The 25,049-nt window shown below is 44.0% G+C and overlaps 1 protein-coding gene across 1 annotated transcript in view; it reads left to right on the top strand.

Moving 5' to 3' along the window:
• The window catches only part of LOC143818238 (uncharacterized), a 208,967-nt gene extending 195,846 nt beyond the window's left edge, over positions 1 to 13,121 (top strand). The window contains exon 10 of the mRNA XM_077299601.1: positions 11,823 to 13,121. Coding sequence (XP_077155716.1) covers positions 11,823 to 12,095 — 273 coding nt within the window. The 3' untranslated portion in view covers positions 12,096 to 13,121. The remainder of the gene's footprint in view (positions 1 to 11,822) is intronic.
• Positions 13,122 to 25,049: the final 11,928 nt, after the last annotated feature.

Consider the following 25,049-nt stretch of genomic DNA (forward strand, 5'->3'; position numbering starts at 1 on the left):
CTACTAGATAAGTTGGACTTTTGTCCATGTTTTGTTTTGCCTATTTGTTCCAGTTCACAGCTGAAGTTTTGTTACTGTGTCTGGAAAGCTCTCGTTGATCAGGGATTGCTACTCTGGCGTTATGAGTTAATGCCAGAGTTTAAGGTAATCTCTGGATGGTGTTTTGTTAGTGTTTTTCTGCTGACCATGAAAGTATACTATCTGTCTTCTGCTATCTAGTAAGCGGACCTCAAATTTGCTAAGACTATTTTCCTGCTGCGTTTGTTGTTTCATCTGAACTCACCGTCATTATATGTGGGGGGCTACTGTCTTCTTTGGAATATTTCTCTAGAGGTGAGCCAGGTCTTATATTTCCCTCTGCTAGCTATTTAGGTCTTAGGCCAGAGCTGGGCATCTAGCGATAAATAGGAAATGCTACCTGGCTATTTCTAGTTGCGCGGCAGGCTTAGTTCATGGTCAGTATAGTTCCATCTTCCGAGAGCTTGTCCCTCTATAGGCTTGCTATGATCTCTGCCTGCAGAGATCATGACAGTTTGACCGGCCCATAAAGTGTTAAAGACCCAGGTTGAGAAAGGAGAGTTATAAGAAGTCTGCTGAAATTTTTTTTTTTTTTTTTTTTCCTCCAGTCTGCCTTGCTGCAGTCTTTTCTCTCTCTCTCCTCCTAATCTCTGTATGCTCTGTGTGCACCTGACAATAATGGATCTCCAGAGTGTAACTGCGGGTTTGAATAATCTCATCACGAAAGTACAAAATTTACAAGATTTTGTGGTACATGCTCCGGTATCTGAGCCGAGAATTCCTTTGCCGGAGTTCTTCACAGGGAATAGAGCTAGCTTCCAGAATTTCCGAAATAATTGTAAGCTTTATTTGTCCCTGAAGTCTCGTTCAGCTGGAGACCCTGCGTCCTTTTCCATTCATAACGTTTTTCATCGGTCGTTATTGCGCAGGTATGAGGTACCTGTTGTACCTTCAGTTGAGCCTCCTGCTCCGGTGTTGGTTGAGGGTGAGTTGGAGTACGTTGTGGAGAAAATTTTGGACTCTCGTGTTTCCAGACGGAAACTCCAGTATCTGGTCAACTGGAAGGGTTACGGCCAGGAGGATAATTCTTGGGTCAATGCATCTGATGTTCATGCTTCTGATCTTGTTCGTGCCTTCCATAGGGCTCATCCTGGTCGCCCTGGTGGATCTGGTGAGGGTTCGGTGCCCCCTCCTTGAGGGGGGGGTACTGTTGTGAATTTGGATTCTGGGCTCCCCCGGTGGCCGCTTGTGGAATTGGACTTGTCATCCTCTTTCCTGTTTCACCTGATTCCATCAGTAGTGGGTGTCGCTATTTAAGCTCATTTCTCTGGTGGTTTCTTGCCGGTCAACAATGTTATCTGATGCCTCTCAGTGCTTGTTCCTGCTTCTAGACTACTACTAGATAAGTTGGACTTTTGTCCATGTTTTGTTTTGCCTATTTGTTCCAGTTCACAGCTGAAGTTTTGTTACTGTGTCTGGAAAGCTCTCGTTGATCAGGGATTGCTACTCTGGCGTTATGAGTTAATGCCAGAGTTTAAGGTAATCTCTGGATGGTGTTTTGTTAGTGTTTTTCTGCTGACCATGAAAGTATACTATCTGTCTTCTGCTATCTAGTAAGCGGACCTCAAATTTGCTAAGACTATTTTCCTGCTGCGTTTGTTGTTTCATCTGAACTCACCGTCATTATATGTGGGGGGCTACTGTCTTCTTTGGAATATTTCTCTAGAGGTGAGCCAGGTCTTATATTTCCCTCTGCTAGCTATTTAGGTCTTAGGCCAGAGCTGGGCATCTAGCGATAAATAGGAAATGCTACCTGGCTATTTCTAGTTGCGCGGCAGGCTTAGTTCATGGTCAGTATAGTTCCATCTTCCGAGAGCTTGTCCCTCTATAGGCTTGCTATGATCTCTGCCTGCAGAGATCATGACAGTAGCCCCTTCACAGACAAGTCCAGCAATGCCTTTACATGGCCGGTCTGTTCCTCCATTACTGAGAAATCGGAAGGTATTGGTGGAGTAGACTTTGAAAGAGCTACATGCACATATACAGTGGGTCAAAAAAGTATTTAGTCAGTCAGCAATAGTGCAAGTTCCACCACTTAAAAAGATGAGAGGTGTCTGTAATTTACATCATAGGTAGACCTCAACTATGGGAGACAAACTGAGAAAAAAAAATCCAGAAAATCACATTGTCTGTTTTTTTATAATTTTATTAGCATTTTATGGTGGAAAATAAGTATTTGGTCAGAAACAAACAATCAAGATTTCTGGCTCTCACAGACCTGTAACTTCTTCTATAAGAGTCTCCTCTTTCCTCCACTCATTACCTGTAGTAATGGCACCTGTTTAAACTTGTTATCAGTATAAAAAGACACCTGTGCACACCCTCAAACAGTCTGACTCCAAACTCCACTATGGTGAAGACCAAAGAGCTGTCAAAGGACACCAGAAACAAAATTGTAGCCCTGCACCAGGCTGGGAAGACTGAATCTGCAATAGCCAACCAGCTTGGAGTGAAGAAATCAACAGTGGGAGCAATAATTAGAAAATGGAAGACATACAAGACCACTGATAATCTCCCTCGATCTGGGGCTCCACGCAAAATCCCACTCCGTGGGGTCAGAATGATCACAAGAACGGTGAGCAAAAATCCCAGAACCACGCGGGGGGACCTAGTGAATGAACTGCAGAGATCTGGGACCAATGTAACAAGGCCTACCATAAGTAACACACTACGCCACCATGGACTCAGATCCTGCAGTGCCAGACGTGTCCCACTGCTTAAGCCAGTACATGTCCGGGCCCGTCTGAAGTTTGCTAGAGAGCATTTGGATGATCCAGAGGAGTTTTGGGAGAATGTCCTATGGTCTGATGAAACCAAACTGGAACTGTTTGGTAGAAACACAACTTGTCATGTTTGGAGGAAAAAGAATACTGAGTTGCATCCATCAAACACCATACCTACTGTAAAGCATGGTGGTGGAAACATCATGCTTTGGGGCTGTTTCTCTGCAAAGGGGCCAGGATGACTGATCCGGGTACATGAAAGAATGAATGGGGCCATGTTTCGTGAGATTTTGAGTGCAAACCTCCTTCCATCAGCAAGGGCATTGAAGATGAAACGTGGCTAGGTCTTTCAACATGTCAATGATCCAAAGCACACTGCCAGGGCAACGAAGGAGTGGCTTCGTAAGAAGCATTTCAAGGTCCTGGAGTGGCCTAGCCAGTCTCCAGATCTCAACCCTATAGAAAACCTTTGGAGGGAGTTGAAAGTCCGTGTTGCCAAGCGAAAAGCCAAAAACATCACTGCTCTAGAGGAGATCTGCATGGAGGAATGGGCCAACATACCAACAACAGTGTGTGGCAACCTTGTGAAGACTTACAGAAAACGTTTGACCTCTGTCATTGCCAACAAAGGATATATTACAAAGTATTGAGATGAAATTTTGTTTCTGACCAAATACTTATTTTCCACCATAAAATGCAAATAAAATGATAAAAAAACAGACAATGTTATTTTCTGAATTTTTTTTTCTCAGTTTGTCTCCCATAGTTGAGGTCTACCTATGATGTAAATTACAGACGCCTCTCATCTTTTTAAGTGGTGGAACTTGCACTATTGCTGACTGACTAAATACTTCTTTGCCCCACTGTAAATAGTTTGTACTGTAAAAACCTGCTGACAGATTTCCTTTAACAGAGAATTGGACTGACTCACTTACTCAAATAGGCTGGTCGGTCAGCCTCCATCATCACGTCACGGTTACATGTCAACACAGTGAGGCAGGAAGAATCTCTCATGTGTTAAAGCTAATGAAGACGTGCAGGCTTCAGGACATCATGACAGTTGGTATACGTGAATCCCCATGAGTTTCTCTACCCACCTTTTTTACTCCTCATTTTTACCCTTCAACCAAACGGCCCGACCACTTTATCTAAAATAAAAAACTGACCACAATGGTATTTGGATAAGTTGGCCACAGCAGCCGTTTATTAACACATAATAACAAACAGTTTATTTATTAAACATTAACCACGGGGAGGGTGGTCCTCGAGGCCCCAAAATGTAATAAACTTGGCCTCCAGACCATAAAAACTTGTCTTCCATAACCGTAAAACTTGGCCTCCAGGTCACATCTTGCCTCTAGCCGCTACGCTCCAGCTCAGAGACGCCCATAGACTCCCCCGGCCAATTTCCTCCAAAATTACCCATATATCCTAATTATCACCTCCATGTGATCTTTTTGTTCCATTCCAAATTTGTTCACCCACGGGGGAGTCCAGGACCTTAGAGATCCCCCCCCCCTCCGATCCACCATTTCCATCACCACCAACCTCGAGGACCTCCCCCCCCACGCCTTGCTGCCGCGACAAAACAACAGAAAACATAACGCAATAATTCGAGCAATACAACGATAATAACCCCTTTTTCTTAACGACCTTGACATCACCTATGAACGTTTCCAAAGCAACCAACAAAAAAGGGAGGGTGGGTGGGAGCTTGTTTCTAGTACGGTGGGGGACCTAAAATGGTTGCCCCACTGAGATGGCCGTTGCCCCTTATACTGCCCGCCCTTACTCCGCCTCTTCTCCCCATTCCCCCTCCCCCTAGCCATACATCATTCCCCTGATTCAAATTTATTAACCCTTCCCCACCCAAAATTCCCTCAACCCAATGCTTTCTCATGTATTATCACTTAACCCTGTCATGGCGTCCTCCCTTTGAAGGCCTGCGGCCCAGTACGGCCTTACTTGACAGTTGGTATACGTGAATCCCCATGAGTTTCTCTACCCACCTTTTTTACTCCTCATTTTTACCCTTCAACCAAACGGCCCGACCACTTTATCTAAAATAAAAAACTGACCACAATGGTATTTGGATAAGTTGGCCACAGCAGCCGTTTATTAACACATAATAACAAACAGTTTATTTATTAAACATTAACCACGGGGAGGGTGGTCCTCGAGGCCCCAAAATGTAATAAACTTGGCCTCCAGACCATAAAAACTTGTCTTCCATAACCGTAAAACTTGGCCTCCAGGTCACGTCTTGCCTCTAGCCGCTACGCTCCAGCTCAGAGACGCCCATAGACTCACCCGGCCAATTTCCTCCAAAATTACCCATATATCCTAATTATCACCTTCATGTGATCTTTTTGTTCCATTCCAAATTTGTTCACCCACGGGGGAGTCCAGGACCTTAGAGATCCCCCCCCCCCTCCGATCCACCATTTCCATCACCACCAACCTCGAGGACCTCCCCCCCCACGCCACCAGCATAAATGTTCTGACCCCTCAAACATTTATGTCACGCCATACCAAAATACCTTTCTCAATGCCCTCTTGAATCGCCAGACACCACAAATCTAGACCTATCGCATTTAAATGGACCCCATCTTTCCTCCAGTATTCCCCTTGCCCAGACTCCAGATCCTTATGCCGAACCACAAGTGCCCCATTTCTCACCATAAAACGTGAAATCACTCTGTTTAACTTAATCCTCGCCTTGTTCACACCATGAACAGATCTTGCCTCGCGCCAAACCTTCCTGGGCACAATGTCCGACCAAACAACCAACAAACGTGGAAACATAGACCAAAGCCGTAACATGTCAAACTTGATATCCTTAATTAGTTCCCTACAGGGACGTTTGCCCAAGTCATTGCCCCCCAAATGAACCACCAACAAGTCTGGCACCCGATCCAATCGAACAAATCTGTGGAATTCCGACAGCAATTGCTTCCACATCATACCCCTTTTTCCGATCCACCTCAGGGTTCCACGCGATCGGGGCACTCCCAGTTGTCTCCCGTCCGGCCGAACGTCGGCCCTCAATGCCGCCCAGAATACAAATGAATGACCCATGATCCAAATAAGCAATTGCCTCGGCTCTGAAAATAGAAAAGGAAACATCAACACCGTATAACTGAAAAGGAAAACTGTGGTCAATTAGATCAATCCGTTACAACAAAGACGGGCGAATGTAAGAACGAAATCTTACTGATTCCCACCGACCGATCCTCTGAACCATTTCATCTCCTAGACCCCTCCTGGCAGCCTCCGTTGCCGCCCCAATCCGGAATGAATGCCCACTAAAATTCTTCGCTGAAATGCCCCCTTTTTCCAAACAACGTCTAAATACAGTCAAAAATTGAAAACGGGAGAGAAATGACCCATCCTTATGCACTAACAATGGGCAATCCCCCGAACCTGGACCAGACAGGAACTCCCTCAAACATTTTACCGGGCAAACTGGAGAGCCGTTTACCTCAAAAAGAACCACTCGACAACCTTTACCTGCAGTATCCGTTTTGGAAGAACGCAAAATTATCACTAGCCTGTCCCCAAACATGTCCACATCCTGCCTCAGTATACCACCTTTCTTACACTTGGAAGGACTAACCAATTCACCTAACCGAAACGCACCAAAAATGCTAGAGAAAATGCTAATCTAAACAAAATTACTTCCCCCATATCCGAACACACAGCCTCTAACTGATTTTCCAGATTTAATAAAACTTCATATGACACCGGCCGCCTACCGTCTGACACCTTCCAGCCTTTACGACAGCCTTTTACCACCTGCCGGACCAGAAACGATTTTTGTCAAATCCTGCAACCCTCTAAGTTTAAAGCCAAAAGCCAAGCCTGATAACGAATTATTGATTTTGACACTGACCAACCTGACTCCCAGATATGACCGATAAATAAAATCAATTTGCTTTCGTCCTCTAAATCCGCACCCATCTGATTTTTCCACCGGACCCAAGAATCCCAGGCCCTCGTATAGTGCAACCAAGTTCCAGCCGACAGCGATCTGGCCAACAAGTCTCTCACTGCCCCAGCGGAAGATTCCAAAGCTCCTCTGAACAAACCTTCCCCGTGGGTTCCACTTGCGGTGCCAACTCCCGAACACGATCCCACTGCGAAGAAGAAAGAGCTTCAAGAATTTTGTTATATTTCAAAACCCCAAGTTCCGCCGTGACCCACAAATTAAAATTCAAACCAGCCCAAACCAATTGTTGTAAAACTCGCAGAAGAGAGTGTTTTGATGATGACAACGAATTAATAGCCTCCATGGCCCCAACTGAGCCGCAACAAAAACATATTTTCTTGTCTCGAACATTGCCTCCCCATAGTGTCAAAGCTACCACGATAGGAAAAAACTTCGCGTAGTGTAATATCAGCCACTAAACCGTTCTCTTTCCACGTTTTTGGCCACTCGGCCACTAACCATTCGTTCCGAAAAAACAAAGAAAAACCCGATTCGTCCGCTGAACCGACCAAAATGCCGAGAAACTCCGCCGACACCACCGGCGCAATCCAGAGTGACTTTCCATTGTATGAATCCAGAAAAAATTCCCAAACTTTCAAATCATCCTTCAGATCCCTTCTAAGCCGTATGAAATGATTTGGCGCCCTAATCCCAACCGTGGCCAATGAAAGTCTACGACAAAAGGCTCTTCCCATTGGCATGATCCGACATGCGAAGTTCAGTTTACCAAGCAACGACTGGACCTCATGAAGTGTTACCTTCTTCAAGCTACCCACACGCTTCACCTCCAATCTCATGTTCACCAGTTTGTCCTCAGGCAATCTACACTCCATTGCCACCGTGTCGATTTCAATACCCAGAAAACTCAAAGATGTAACAGGCCCAACCGTTTTTTCCGCTGCCAACGGAACGCCAAATTTTTTAGCCACCCCTTCCATCGAGTGAAGTAAAACCGAACAATCCGAAGAAAAGGCCGACCCAACAAACAAGAAATCATCCAGATAATGAACACAAGAACCGAGTCCTGTCACGTCCTTAACTACCCATTCTAAAAACGTACTAAATGCTTCGAAATAGGCGCATGACAATGAACACCCCATCGGTAAACAACGATCCACAAAAAATCCCCCGTCCCAAAAACAACCAAGCAAATGCATACTGTCCGGATGAACTGGTAGCAGTCTAAACGCTGCCTCAATGTCCGTCTTTGCCAACATGGCCCCTTGTCCACATTTTCTAACCCATGACATTGCCGAATCAAAAGAAGTATATAACACAGAACACAATTGGGGGTCAATTCCATCGTTTACCGAAGAGCCCTTCGGAAATGAGAGGTGATGAATCAACCTGAACTTGTTAGGCTCCTTTTTTGGTACAACCCCCAATGGCGACACTCTCAGGTTAACCATGGGGGCTGTGTCAAACGGCCCAGCCATTCTACCTAAAGCCACTTCTTTTTGCAACTTTTCAGTGACCACTTCTGGGAATTCCCTGGCTGATTTCAAATTCCTGGTTGATAACCTCACCTCCATGTCAACAAAAGGGATCTTGAATCCCTCCCGAAAACCATCACGCAACAATTTTGCAGCCTCTTTGTCAGGGTATTTATTTAGGAAGTGCTCCATCTCTTCCAGCCGAACCGGTGTCACCCCTTTTTTCAAAACCCTCAGATCCCTTCTGTTTTCCTCCCTTGAAGCACTTCGACACCCCATGATTACCTCCGCAGGCGGAACACTCGTGTTTGAATTTGCACTTGGCGCCGAACCTGCATGCGCCGTCATTGTATGAGAAGCACAGTCCTTTCTGTACTGCCACCGAGTGCCCTGACTGCCCTGAACCCCCGGTGCCCCCAAGAAACGATTGTGAACCCGAACCCCCTTTTCCAGGGGCCGTCACTCTCATCCATAGAGCTATGTCTTTATGTTCCCATCTAATGTTTGGACGAACTGCTTTCCTCTGGCGGAATTGTTCATCATATCTCAACCATCCTTGTCCCCCGTATACTCTATATGCCTCCCCTATGGTATCCATATAGCAGAATAGGGGCGAACAATTTTCTGGCGCTTTTTCCCCAATCACACTAGCCAATATAGCGAAAGCCTGTAACCAATTATTGAATGTGCGGGGTATCAAACGAAAACGTCTCCTCTCCTCGTCTTCCTTTTTATACTCATCCCGTCTGACCCTGTCTAAATTAAAACGTTCGAGTGGGAGAAGTGAGAATATCTCCACGTATTCCCCCTTCCAAATCCTATCCCTTACTTCCTGCTTTAAATGTGTTCCCAGAGGCCCCTCAAAACAGACATACACTTCACATTTTGCAGCATCCCCTAAACGCACTGCTTCATCTTTATCTTTGCCCCCGTTATCAACTGCCGTGGATACCTGACCCGTTATTGCGTTGCCCGAAGCCGCCTCGTCCCCAGCCGCCGCAGTAACCCCCGTTACCTCGCTCTGTACCACAGGACGTGACTCCAGACTTCTTTCTCCATCCCCTATACCCCTTCTATTACCTAACCAAGCCGCCGAGGGAGATAACGTACCCTGCGCACTCCCCGCCTCCCATAACCGCACTAAATCTTTAAGACTTTGTAATAAAACACCAGAGCCGCCACTAGCCCCCCCAACAGATAATTCCTCCCCCCTTGCATTCACATTTGAGGCTAGTGCAGGTAAGTAAAAAGAAGTGCAGTCTCGCTCACCTGGCTGCCTGGGTGCTGTGTTCCCAGCAGCCGCCAATCCGGCGTCCTGACGCGATCTCTCTGGGCGCGTGCTTCCTCCATCCTCGTGCTGTCCCATGGAAGTTGATGCAGTGTGCAGCCAGCCTGACTCGACCGCTGCGTCCCCAGTGTCCATACGTCCCACATGTCCTGGTTCAAATCCATCTGATGATCCTCTTCTTCTAAATGAATGGCCTAATCCATGCTCCCCCCTCCTCTCCCCCTCCCCAGTGGCCAGAGATTCCCTCCCTCCTACTACACAGCGATCTCCTCCATGCCTGCGGTCAGCTTCGCCCCCCCTCCCCCTCCCCCTCCCAGCTGCAGCACAGGGACGTCCAGCTCTGCTCTCTGTAGCAGCAGCAGCAGCCGATGAGCAGGAGGAGACTCCCCACTGCCACTCACCAGCCGCCCTGCGTGCTGATGCTCGCCCCGCCGACTCCTCACTGCTGCTGGATGAATGCCGAGCCTGGGGCCGAACCGAAGGGGCCCCAGCCGTTCCTGACCCCGGATCCCTGGCTCCTTCTGCTGCTGGTGAGTGCTCGTGTTGCCGGCTTCCCCCCTGCGCTGAAGGCACCTGACTAGCAGGCCCTCGTGTGCTCTTCAGTACCTCTCTGCCCCGCCGAGCCGAGCCCGTTCCTGGTTGGGCAGCGGCCGCTCCTGCTCCTGGATCCACGCTTCCTCCAGACGCCATCGCTGCAGGGGAGGCCGACACCTCCCCCTGTTGCAGGCCCCGCCGGTGTTGCGGATTCCTCCCAGCCGCAGGTTTACGCGCCGGCTGCCGACGCTTCGTGACCGCGGCCGGAGGGTCCCTAGAGGGGCTACCCTGGGGGTAGCCTCAGGGCTGAGGCGCTCCGGAGGCCTAGACCTCCGAGTCCGTCGCCCTGCACTTAAACCTTGGGGTTGGTCGGCTCCCTCATCAGGCAGCAGGCCCTGAATGGATGCCTGCAGCCATCCCGCACCTCTGGTTCCCGCAGCCGCTCTCAATTGCTGCAAAATCGCCTCAATCTCCATAACTAAAATCAGCTCTGAGCTTGTTTCTAGTACGGTGGGGGACCTAAAATGGTTGCCCCACTGAGATGGCCGTTGCCCCTTATACTGCCCGCCCTTACTCCGCCTCTTCTCCCCATTCCCCCTCCCCCTAGCCATACATCATTCCCCTGATTCAAATTTATTAACCCTTCCCCACCCAAAATTCCCTCAACCCAATGCTTTCTCATGTATTATCACTTAACCCTGTCATGGCGTCCTCCCTTTGAAGGCCTGCGGCCCAGTACGGCCTTACTGGACTAGCACTGTTAATGGCAAAAAATAAGTAATAAAGGGGTTAGCTAAGACCACAAAAAGTTATTTTGTTGGCCGGGAAATATGATCTAATAGGTTGTAATAATATAGTATAACTGAAAGTTGAACCTTTCACAAGATATCAATACCAGTGTCAAAAGTCTTGAAACATCCCTGGGCATGCGCAGTGCAGAGTTGAAGCATGGGCAGTACACCCAGCTCCACTGTACATTCCCCGGGTGGCACTGTGAAGCCAAGTCTCGCTCAGCCAACTAGTGGGGAGGACATCAATAACTAATAGGATGATTACAGTATCTGATACTGGAGTGAAAGAACACACGACCAGGGGCACATATACCATTGGTGCAAGCTGTATAGCTCAAGATGTAAAGGGGTCCACATCTACCACCAAAGCAAGTGGGATTGTGCATTATGATAAGCTATTGGACTAAATAAACACTGTACTGAGAACTTGGGTAACACTTTCTTAAAAGGAATCTGTCACCAGGTTGTTGCCACCTAATCTGAGAGTAGAATAATGTAGAGACATAGACCCAGATTCTTATAATTTCAATAATATCACTGTTTTCTCAGCAGGAGATTAGAGGACTAATAAACCTGCTGCCATGTAGTCCTCCATATTCATGAGCTCTATATAACCCCACCCCCACCACTGATTGGCAGTTTTCTGCCTATGCACAGTATACACAGAAAGCTGCCAGTCAGTAGTGGGGGCGGGGTTATGCAGAGTTTAGTATTCAGAAAACGGGTGGATCTACATCAGAGAAAACAGGGATTTTACCAAAACTGCAGCAAGCAGTCTAGTAAGTGTCACATCACTGCAATCAGGGTCTCTTTACCCTACGTCATGCTGCTCTTTGGAGTAGGAAAAACCTGGTCACTGGTTCCCCAAAGATGAGATGTAACCCTATCCTAGATATACTGCTACAGCATAAACCCATATGCATGCAATAAAATTAAACAATATAATATAAACAATATAATTAAACAATTTATTTTTTTTCCATACAGTTGCAAAAAATTGTGAAAAACAGTGTTGTCTCCTATGAGGCGGGCTGCAGCAATACCTGTTTCACCAGCACTAAATCCTGCGCTACCATCACTAATGCTGACTGTTTCCAGGAATGCTGTAATGCTACAACCACTGCATGCTGTATGAAGCTAGACGGACAGGTGCACTTTAACACTGCTTCTCTCCTTCGGAAAGGATCAATCTGGAAGATATTCACTTGTGCCTTCATTGTTATTTTTATCTCTCGCTTCATTTCGTCTTCACATGCATGAATCTGAATTTTCTTATTTAAGTGGTTTTACATATTTGAGAATATTTTTTTTCTGACTTAAATGCGTGTAAATTTGGCTAAAAATCATTTTTGCGATTGGGTTTCATTACAAATTCTGCACTGGTTGCCTTATATAACTTCTGTGTTGCGCTGTCGATTGCTTGGTACAGAATGAATTAAAGGGAATCTGTCAGAAACTTAAACCCCCACATACCATTTATATGATTATGTAGCCCTTTAAATGATATGCCAGTGGATCCATTTATGAGCCTAAAGTGCTGCTCCAGCAGGGAGAAACCATGTTTTTAAGTTCTATATACATGTGTCTGGAAGTACATTGGGGGATAACAATGCACATACAACTCCACTGTATTCCCTCACTAGCAGCCTTAGCTGGACGATTGACAGCAAACAACCTGTCAATCAACTACGGGAGGGTTTCAAAACATGATTTCTCCCTTAGAGCAGGACTTTGGGGTCATCAATGGATTGGTTGTCTTATCTTTTAAAGGGCTGCATAATCATATCAATGGTTGATGGTGGGTGGGGGAGGGGGATAAAAGTTACTGACAGGTTCAGTGTAAGTCACAATCCATCAGTCAGGCCACGACGATTGTCCAACAGGGAGTTTATAACTTTCTTATGTGTCTAGTTCTCAGCTCCTCTCATCTGATTTATGAACACAGACCACATCAATGTTGAATGTGCAGGGTAATAAAAAGACCACATAAGCCGTGCACTTTTTTTCAGGAAACGCATGATTTTTAGCCCCAAATATATGCATTTAAGTCTAAAATATGTCCCTGAAGGTGAGCAATCCTTTTAATGTGCACTGTGGATGAACTTTCCTAAGAATTTGTGCTTCGTTTGTTTTGTCCTAAGCCTAAAGATAAGCCTAGACTAAAGGTACCGTCACATTAAGCGACGCTGCAGCGATATCGACAACGATGCCGATCGCTGCAGCGTCGCTGTGTGGTCGCTGGAGAGCTGTCACACAGACAGCTCTCCAGCGACCCACGATGCCGAAGTCCCCGGGTAACCAGGGTAAACATCGGGTTACTAAGCGCAGGGCCGCGCTTAGTAACCCGATATTTACCCTGGTTACCAGTGTAAATGTAAAAAAAACCAAACACTACATACTTACATTGCCGTGTCTGTCGCGTCCCTCGCCTTCAGCTTCCCTGCACTGTGTAAGCGCCGGCCCTAAAGCACAGCGGTGACGTCACCGCTGTGCTTTGCTTTACGGCAGGCACTAACACATTCAGTGCAGGAAGCTCTGAGCAGCAGCGCGGACGCCGGGGGACCTGACAGACATCAGAGGGTGAGTATGTAGTGTTTTTTTTTAACTTTTACAATGGTAACCAGGGTAAACATCGGGTTACTAAGCGCGGCCCTGCGCTTAGTAACCCGATATTTACCCTGGTTACCATTGTAAAACATTGCTGGCATCGTTGCTTTTGCTGTCAAACACGACGATACACGCCGATCTGACAACCAAATAAAGTTCTGGACACGCTGCTGCGTGTCAAACACAACGATATCGCTATCCAGGACGCTGCAACGTCACGGATCGTTCTCGTTCTCGTTGCAAAGTCGTTTAGTGTGAAGGTACCTTAACTTTCCTCATACATACTGTAATATCTAGATATTGCTGGATTCGGTGTCTTATCAACTGAAATGTATTTATACACCTAGAAATATATAAAAATATATCAGAACATTTTATTGTCTTGAGCCCTATGGAGCACTTTGGCTTCCTTCATTGTATAACAATTTTACTCGGCTCCTGAAATAATAAAAACAAGTTTCTTATTTTTCGAATGATAAAACACACTTGACCATTAGGAGCAGCTAATATAAGAAGGATAAATATAAAAAAAGGATGCAGAATTTACACTTCATAATTCATGATAAAGGCTACTATATATATATTATTCGTTAATTAACTATCCTTTAAAGTGAGTGTGTTGTCAAAAAATGACCTATTGCTTGCTTTTCGATCTTTTTTTTTTTTTTTAAATCATAATCTGTATTTTTTTTTTTTTAAATTGAAATCTTACAATTTTCAATTTGGTTAAAGAGGCTATTTTAGACAAGTAAATCCTGTGCTTTACAAAAGAGTTTTCAGAAGTCTCATTATCATCATAGACAGGATTACAATGACATGTAACACTTCAATACACAGCTGATAACATATGATTCACCATTCACAACTCATCCTACCTTTACAATCATCTTTGCACGCTCCCATTAGATGCTTTAATACAAAATATAGGGTCTGAGCCAAACTATTGCTGCTAATGTACATGTGAATTTCCTGAAAGAACAGGAAACATGGGTTCAGATTAGCCCTAATGGCCAGTGTGAAAATTGCAAGATTTATCATTTTTAAACATAGATCATGATATGAAACATTATCACTCATTTTTTATCAAATAGATTTAAACATAAAAATCCGATTCGGACAGAGGGTCGTTTCTGATGACATATTCCTTTTAATGAAGTGGAATGTGGTTCGTCACAACACAGCTAATTAATAAAGGTGATAAGCGTACTACTGTAATGGATCAAGTACATAGCATAGTTCAAGAGCAACGACTCATACAAGAAAGTAAGAGAGATGTTCATCCATGACAAACTGGTAAAGAATAAGGACCCCCTATCTCACCATTAAAGGGGTTCTCTGGTGAAAGCAAGTTATCACCTCTCCACAGGACCTACACCAACTGATAAATCGGGGAATTTTTATTCCCATTACGAAATGGTGTGGTAGAGCAGACGCCCATCAGCCACGGCTATCATTCTTTATGTGGTGGACTCACCAATCCACACATTATCACCTATCCTTTGGCTAGGTGATAACTTATTTTCACCATATTACCCCTTCACCTTTAGACTGTTACTCACACAAATGTCTTGCACACAAATCTCCTGATAAAAAGTGCTCCTTTTGATCCCAAAAAAGTAGAATTCTTGAAAAAAAGAAAAAATGCCACCTAATGCCTTTGACTTCATACATATTGCTGTATTCCGTGCCACTGTATTTTTTTTCTACATTGTTTTTTTTCTGTTAAGTCTGTGTTGTGCTGTTCCATTGTTATTCCAGGTAAAAATGTATGAATACATTGACATTCGATACCCAGTTGCGGTGTGTCCTTACCCTAACAGGCCTTTGACAGGTGGAAAGAATAATTTTCCACTAGGAATTAGTGAGATTTCACAAAAGATTCTCACATAATAAAAAGAAAAAGTCCTCCTTTAGAAATACATAGTATGCTTTAAAAAAAATGTTTTGGCATTGTGACTTTTTTTTTGCCGAATTAACATTTTGTTGCATTGAATACTTTCTGCTACCTGACACAACACACAATGCTATCAATAATCAATGATCTACTTTATATATTTTTCTGTGAAAGAATGTGTTATTTTCTCCTAAAATTACACCCAGGTAGATAAATATGTAATTTTGAATGAAATATGAATGGTAATATTCCTGAGAATAATGGATGCAGCATTTGATCTTTATGGCATGTATTTAGTTACAATTTATTATTATATACAAGTCACTGTCATTTCTATTATAATGTATACAAAAAACTTACATTTCAATAGTATAAAAACTTATAATTATATTGATGACAATGTATATTTTATCAATATAAGCAAGCTAATACAGAAGACAAAATTAGCACATATTTTTATATGTATTATAGTCTTGATTTAACAGCTATTCATATTATAACTTTCTTAGATCCCATGGCTAAACTCGGAGACCGGAATTAACTATAACATTTACTTTATCATGTGTTCAAAGTTTATTACACATTTAGCAAGAAGAACAAAAAGATTGTGGCTTACCAAAAAAATGAAGCAATTAAAGGGAACCTGTCACCTCCCAAAATCGATGGTGAGGTAAGCCCACCGGCATCAGGGGCTTATCTACAGCATTCTGTAATGCTGTAGATAAGCCCCCGATGTTACCTGAAAGAGGAGAAAAAGACGTTATATTATACTCACCCAGGGGCGGTCCTGCTGTGGTCCGGTCAAATGGGTGTCTCAGGTCCGCTCCGGCACCTCCTATCTTCATTCCATGACGTCCTCTTCTGGTCTTCATGTTGCGGCTCCGGCGCAGGTGTACTTTGTCTGTCCTGTTGAGGGCAGAGCAAAGTACTGCAGTGCGCAGGCGCCAGGCCTCTCTGACCTTTCCCGACACCTGCGCACTGCAGTACTTTGCTCTGCCCTCAACAGGACAGACAAAGTACGCCTGCGCCGGAGCTGCAACGTGAAGACCAGAAGAGGACGTCATGGAATGAAGATGGGAAGCGCTGTACCGGACCTGAGACGCCCATCGGACCGGGACCGCCCCTGGGTGAGTATAATCTAACGTCTTTTTCTCCTCTTTCAGGTAACATTGGCGGCTTATCTACAGCATTCCAGAATGCTGTAGATAAGCCCCTGATGCCGGTGGGCTTACCTCACCATCGATTTTGGGGGTGACAGGTTCCCTTTAAGGAAGTCTTTCAGCAGAAAATGACTGTTCAAACCAAGCACAGGTGAACTCTTAGCATGGCCAATCAAATCAAAGCACCATCCCACCTACTTGATTTGCATCTATCCCACTTCTTGGTTGGACTGCTCTGGCACACAGGAGCCACGTGAAGGTAGAGATAGATAAAAAAACAAGTAAGAGGGAAGGTGCACTGAACTGCTCAGCCATCTTAAGGGTGCACTGAGTTCCTGTGCTTAGTTTGAACAGTTATTTTGTGCTGACAGATTCCCTCTAAAGGTGTTGTCTGGCACCTTAGGGTAGACCATCAATGTCTGATCAGTGAGGGTGTGACACCCTGCACCCCCAGTGATCAGCTGTTACCGGTGTTAACAGAACTGCTCAGTTATGGAGCTGCACATCTCCATGAACAGAATATTGGCTGCAGCTTGGTACTGCACATCCACCTCCTAATGATTTGAATATGGGCCAGATGTGCAGTACACGGCAGCGGCCACTATACAGTTGATAGAGCTGTGCAGCTCCGTAACTGAGCAGTTCCGTTAACACCGGTAACAGCAGTTCTGGCGCCCAGAATACCTAATCGGCGTCGGTGCCTGGTGTTGCACTCCCACAGATCAGACCTTGATGACCTATTCTATGGATAGGCCATCAACGTTAGAGTCCAGGACAACGCCATGAAAGAAAATTGTTGAATTTGCAACTGTAACATGTACTTTATGAGTTCTAATGTACTTGTAAGATCATTCAGGTACAAAAACAGTAAAATACTAAGAGCGTTCGCAATTGGGTGGCACTAAAATAAAAAACTGAAAAAAAAAACATGACTAACCTTACTATTTAATTTATTTTAAAATGTATTTGTTTTGTAATGCCATCAGTTGAAATTATCCATTATAAGTGGATACTGTATGTTCTCAGAGTTTATAATAAACACTATATTGAAATTCAGTCTACAAAGGACTCATTTACATAACCTCATTAATCTAGAGAGCGTTACTACAGCACTTACATTTTTATATGTCTATTCAAAACCTGATGACCACTGTATCTGTTTCCTCGACTAAAATCCCTATTTTAATGATCCCACATTCAAAATGGCTGCCACATTGGCATAAAGAGCAGTAGTAAAGCTGAACCATGCATCAACATCCCAGGAAAGCAAGGTTAGACTTAGCACTGGGCTCTCCATGCCACTTCGATGGGCATCTTGGATAAAATTGGGCTGGAATGCTTATATCAGTAGATAAGGCAGAAGGAGGCATATGGAAAGTACCAGTTTGAGTGACTATGTATGACAAATGCATAGCCACTTTCAGTGCCAAGGTAGAAGGTCGTTCTAACCTTAACAAGCTTCAGCAATCACCAGAATAAGTGACCATTGTTACTTCCAGATATATGTCTATTGCAAGGAGGAATTCCAACAAGCCTACAACCTGCATTAACCACCGATCGACCAAGTCACTGCACGACTAGCTCTGCCCTCATCTACTGTATCCTCACCCATCCCTTGTAGATTGTGAGCCCTCGCGGGCAGGGTCCTCTCGCCCCCTGGTCCAGTCTTGACTTGTATTGTTTAAGATTACTTTTTTTTTTTTTATGCATACCCCTTTTTTCACATGTAAAGCACCATGGAACAAATGGCCCTATAATAATAAATAATAATTTGGAGTTACAGTTAGGCATGTACACCACCACCCCATTCAGTGTCTACATCCTTGAAAGAAATAGTGCAGTGCAGCAGTGTTTCTATCACTATTATAGAGTTTTATGGGAACAGCAACATCTAGCGCAGCTTAACCCCTTAATGACCAAGCCAATTTTGACCTTAATGACCAGGCCAAATTTTTGAAATGTCACCAGTGTCACTTCATGTGGTAAGAACTCGCTTCAACGGATCCCACCGATTCTGAGATTGCTTTTTTGTAACAAATTTTACGTTATAATAATGGTAAATTTTTCAATATGACTTGTGAAAAATCGGAAAATTCACAATTTTCAAACTTTTAATTCTTATGCCCTTAACCCCTTCAGGACATGCGCCATTCAGGTACAGTGCATGTCGCGTCTCTCCCTTTGATGTGGGCTCCGGCGGTGAGCCCACATCTCTCCAGGCACATGTCGTGAATCGTGATCCACCTGTGGCTGTTATCCTTTTAAATGCCGATGTCAATCTCTGACAGCAGCATTTAATGTGATCGTGAAGCACGTCACTAATCCCACCCACTAATCTTGTCACATGACCGCAAGTCGCCAATGGGTTGGCATGACAACCTGGGGTCTTCAGGAGACTCCAGTGGTTGTCATTGCCAGATTGCTATGGGCGCCGCCCATCGGTCGGAGCTCATATCAAGTGAGCATTTCTGCTACACACAGGCGATCTTATCAAAGACTTGGTAGGTGGCGCAGAGGCTATCGGATTATCACAGCTTATAGCCTCTATTGAAGCAAGTGAAAAGTAAAAAATTAAATGTTTTTAAAAATATAAAAAAATAAAAAATATAAAAGTTTAAATCACCTCCCAATTAGCCCCATTAAAAATAAAACAATTTAAAAAAATATATATATACATATATTTGGTATCACCGCTTTCAGAATCGCTCGATAAATCAATATATAAAATAATTAATCCGATCAGTAAATGGCATAGCAAAAAAAAGTCAAAATGCCAGAATTACTTTTTTTTGTCGCTGCAACATTGAATTAAAATGCAATAATGGGCAATCAAAAGGTCATATCCACACCAAAATGGTATTAATAAAAACATCAGCTCGGCACGCAAAAAATAAGCCCTGACCCAACCCCAGATCACAAAAAATGGAGACGCTACGGGTCTCAGAAAATGACGCAATTTTTTTTTTTTTTTTTTTAAACAAACTTTGGATTTTTTTTCATCACTTAAATAAAAAAGGACCTATACATGTTTGGTATCTATGAACTCGTAATGCCCTGGAGAATCATAATCGCAGGTCAGTTTTAGCATTTCCTGAACATGGTAAAAAAAAGTCCAAAAAACAGTTGTGGAATTGCACTTTTTTGCAATTTCACCGCACTTGCATTTTTTTTCCTGTTTTCCAGTACAGAATATGGTAAAAACCAATGGTGCTGTTCAAAAGTGTAACTTGTCCTGCAAAAAACAAGCCCTCACATGGCCATATTGATGAAAAAATAAAAAAGTTATGACTCTTGGAAGAAGGGGAGCGGAAAACAGAAATGCAAAAACGAAAAAGGGCTGTGGCGTGAAGGGGTTAAATCAGAAAGTTATGTTCCACAAAATACTTATTAACATTTCCCACATGTCTACTTTACATCTGCAATATTTTTTCAACATATTTTTTTTGCTAGGAAGTTATAAGAGTTAAAAGTTGATCAGCAATTTCTCCTTTTTCTAACAAAATTTACAAAACCATTTTTTAGGGACCACATCACATTTGAAGTGAAGTGACTTTTGTGGGCCTATATGACATACAATACTCAAAAGTGACACCATTCTAAAAACTGCATGCCTCAAAGTACTCAAAACCACATTCAAGAAGTTTATTAAAGAAGTTGTCTAGTACTATAACTTTTTTTTCATAAATCTTGCTATTATGTATCACTCAAAACATCCACTGTGTTTATTTTAGCAATATTACCTTTTATCATGCTGTAGCAGCACATCCTCAGTGCTGGCTCCAGCTCTCATGGGGTTAATCAACAAATTCTTTTCTCCTGACTTATTGTGCTCTAATTCTACAAGTTCCATGATGCATTGCACTGGCCTGTAAGCCAGCACCTAGCACACCACTCCAAAACACACCCAAACCCCTCCCTCCTCTCCCTCCTCTATCTGTGATGTCATTTCTTTCCAACCTCCTCTTTTACATTTGTCCAACCCACACTCCATTACACACACAGATAGATAGATAGATAGATAGATACAAAAAGAATAAAAAATAAGGCAGCACTCCTTTTTAAGGTTGAGAAAGGCTCATCCAGAGCCGAAACGTCGCCTGCCATGTGGGTCTGAATTAAAACACAGATTTTCACTTGAAAAAAAGGAGTGCTGCCTTATTTTTTTTTTTTTTTTTTGGATTTATGCATAGTGGATGGATTGCAATTAAGGCCTGTGCACCCGAAAGGCATTTATAGTGTGCTGTTTCGCTTTTTTATATAGATATGTCTCAGTTAAAAAATGAAAAAAAAAATGGCGTGGGCTCCCATGCAAATTTCTGCGCTAGAGTGTGAAAGCCGACTGCCGGGGGCCAATATTTGTAGCCTGAGGAGGGGGTAATACCATGGCCCCTTCACAGGCTATGAATATCAACCCGCAGCTGTCTGTATAGCCTTTACTGGCTATTAAAATAGGGGGGACCCAAAAAAAAATTACGTGGGGTCCCCCTATATTTAATAGCCAGAAAGACTAAGCAGACAGCAGACAGCTGCAGGCTGATATTCATAGCCTAGGAAGGGGCCATGGATATTGGCCCACCGGCTACAAATACCAGCCCGCAGCCGCCCCAGAAATGGCGCATCTCTAAGATGCGCCGATTCTGGCACTTAGCCCCTCTCTTCCCACTCCCATGTAGCGGTGGGATATGGGGTAATAAGGGGTTAATGTCACCTTTGTATTGTAAGGTGACATTAAGCTCGGTTAGTAATGGAGAGGCACCGGGAAAGGTCAGAGAGGCCCGGCGCCTGCGCACTGCAGTACTTTGCTCTGCCCTCAACAGGGCAGAAGAAGAACGCCTACGCAGGAGCCGCGGTAGGAAGCAAAGAAGAGAACGTCATCATATGAAGATGGGAGGCTCTGGACCGGCACCGCGATGCCCATCTGACTGGACCGCAGCGGGACCACCCCTGGGTGAGTATAATCTAACTCGTTTTTCTCATCTTTCAGGTTACATTACAGAATGCTGTAGATAAGCCCTGATGCCGGTGGCCTTTGCTTTTAGGGGAATTTTGGGGTGACAGATTCCCTTTAAAAAAAAGACACAGCCAGAAAAAAGTATTTTCATATTCTTAATTTCACCATACTTACAACCACGGAATAATAGCAAAATAAAATCAAAATGTGGTTTTAAAGCATTACTTTTACTCGTTAGTCTTCTAAAAAGGTCATTACCTCCATAAAAACAATGTGACTAGTAGGCCATCACACACATTTAAAGGGAACCTGTCACCCCCAAAATGGAAGTTGAGCTAAGCCCCAATGTATCCTGAAAGATGAAAAAAAGAGGTTATATTATACTCACCCAGGGGCGGTCCCGCTGCGGTCCGGTCTGATGGGCGTTGTGGTCCGGCACCTCCCATTTTCTTACGATGACATCCTCTTCTTGTCGTGATGCTGCGGCTCCGGCACAGGCGTACTTTGTCTGCCCTGTGCGCAGGCGCCGGGCCTCTCTGACCTTACCCGGTGCCTGCGCACTGCAGTACTTTTCTCTGCCCTCAACAGGGCAGACAAAGTACGACTGCGCCGGAGCTGCGGTGTGAAGACAAGAAGAGGACGTGATTGTAAGAAGATGGGAAGCCCTGGGCCGGACCATGACGCCCACCGCAGCGGGATCGCCCCAGGGTGAGTATAATCTAACCTCTTATTCTTATCTTTCAGGTTACATCAGGGGTTTATCTACAGCATTCCAGAATGCTGTAGATAAGCCCCTGATGCCGGTGGGCTTAGCTCAACTTCCATTTTGGGGGTGACAGATTCCCTTTAGCATCTCAACCCCCTGTTTGGGGAATATAGTCCAAATCCCAATTCTCTGTCAGAGATAAAGAGTAAATAGATATTTTCACCTCACATATATCCCATGAATACAAAAATCCTTCTATCAGAAAAAATTATTAATCTGCCACATATTATTTCATGCGTGATATAGATTAAAAAAAAAAAAAAAAAAAAAAAAGGGAACAGTCTCACCATTTGTAGCTTCTTTCCTTTTCCCTCCTTTAACCGCAGTTGAAGGAGTCTGGGTCCCAATATAATCCCTATCAGTCCCTCGTTTTGGCTGACCCTGGTACTCCAATGACTCTTGCCCTTACAAGGGCAGTCAACAGCTAGCCCTGTCACTAGCCAGCCCTGGACTGACCCTGTGTGCCTTCCGACGTGTTTCTTCAGCAATGTGATTCATCAGGGGATTGGCACCTTAGTCCTTATTAGGAGCATCTGGGCAGCATCACCCTTCAGTCAGGAGAGAAAAGAAAACGGCAACAGTATTCATCATCACCCCTCTTAAGTAGCATGTGTCATTAATGTGATAGTTAAGACGCTTGGTCTACACATTATAAGTTTGTCAACGTATAGTCCCATTAGTTATTCATTTACACAGGGGTATAGACATTCAAATAAATTAATCCCAGTAACATCTCTCACCTGTTTTTTTTCCCTAGTCTCGATTCCATTGTATGCGAGCAGAAGATCCACGTGTAGTGAGTTCTCCTGCGTCTCAGGCGTTCATTTCCGGGTTGTTGGATCACAAGAGCGTTCCATGTACCTCACTTCCGGTCCCTGGAATGCATATCCTCCACCGGAACGCAGGGACAATTCATATACCTCATTTACGGTACATGGAACGCATGCCCTCCACCAGACCACTTCCAGGTCGTTCACATGCGCTCCATCTGTACTTATATCATATTCCCACTGTCAATTTTCAGATCGCTTTGCCTTCCAGCATTCTTTTTTTTTTAAACTCTTTTTATTGAAAGATTCCACAAAATAATATAACAGGCATGTGACATTGCAGTGTAAAATCAGAGTAATCCATCAAATCATCATTCACAATATCAATGATAAAATCATATTTTCAATGACAAAACAAATAAATGAAATAAGTAAAATAGAACATTAAACACAATGTATTCTCAGCAGCATTGCACCATCAACCAAGAAGTTCTTTATCAAGGTTCTGAGTATGTAACAGTTCAGGTTATAATAAGCAAATATTCGTGAGTCCACATAGAGCATCACGTTCATGCACTGAAAAAGAGAAACCTCAGGGATTATATCTCGCGGTTGAAGAAATCATGGCACCAGGGGCTAGGTGCGTCAGGGGTGAATCGCACCACCTTTCCCAAATTCTATGAAATTTCTGGGGACAGCCTCTGTTCCTGTATGATATGTTCTCATATGGAATTATATCGTTCACTGATTTTTTCCACTGATTGATTGAAGGACTTTCCCTCCATCCACCTAAGTGCTATTGCTTTCCTAGCCATAAACAGAGCCTCTCTGAGAAATATTCTGTCATAATGAGTCCACATTTCTTCATCCACAACACCCAAAACACACAGCTCTGGACTACATTCAACCGGTATCCCAAGTATCCTTTCTAGTGTAAAAATCACATCCTTCCAATATCTTCTTATAAGTCTACAATCCCAAATGAGATGCCAAAAATCCATTCCCTCCTCCCCACATCTATGACATTCATCATTTACTCTTCTACCGAATTTATGCAATCTACTCGGGGTCAAATAGGATTGGTGGAATATATATAACTGAATTAATTTGTTATTTGCGGTTGGAGACACCATCGTATGCGCTTCCACTGCTTCAATACACTGGTCATCAGTGATAGAGGGGATTAGGTGCCTCCATTTAACCTCCACAGCCAACTGGGTAGAAGCAATTTTGGAATTTAACAAGATGGTATACAGGGAGGAAATCACACCTGTAGGCCCCTGAATTGACAATATTCCTATTAGTGGATATCTAGATATTCGCATTCTAGGAAGTGGGAATTGGTACATTATGGCATGTCTCAACTGCAGATATCTATAAAAATCTCTATGAGGGATTCCAAATTTTATATGAAATTGTTCAAATGATAACAAAATGTGATTTTCAAAAATCTGCTTGAGCGTTGTTATATTATATTGTGTCCAGAAACCTGGGTCTTGTAAGTTTTGGAGATGCGAAAATTCAGGATTATCCCATATCCAAGTCTCCCCGACCTGGTCAGAAAACTTTAAAATACGTTTACTTTCCCGCCAAACCTGTATTGCTAAACTATGTGCAAACAGCAGGCCGCGAGGTGGTCTGTATGAGCCCTCCAATATTGCCTATGGTGTGTGTCCCCCAGAAAATGAATGAGATGAGCCTCTGCGTTATTAAAGGGAACCTGTCACCTAAATTTGGCGGGACCAGTTTTGGGTCATATGGGCGGGGTTTTCGGGTGTTTGATTCACCCTTTCCTTACCCGCTGGCTGCATGCTGGCCGCAATATTGGATTGAAGTTCATTCTCTGTCCCCCGGAGTACACGCCTGCGCAAGGCAATATTGCCTTGCGCAGGCGTGTACTCCAGAGGACAGAGAATGAACTTCAATCCAATATTGCGGCCAGCATGCAGCCAGCGGGTAAGGAAAGGGTGAATCAAACACCCGAAAACCCCGCCCATATGACCCAAAACTGGTCCCGCCAAATTCAGGTGACAGGTTCCCTTTAAGTTTATCATGGATTAGCCAAT

This window comes from Ranitomeya variabilis, chromosome 3, assembly GCF_051348905.1.
Source record: "Ranitomeya variabilis isolate aRanVar5 chromosome 3, aRanVar5.hap1, whole genome shotgun sequence".
In the NCBI taxonomy this organism is placed as follows: Eukaryota; Metazoa; Chordata; class Amphibia; order Anura; family Dendrobatidae; genus Ranitomeya; species Ranitomeya variabilis.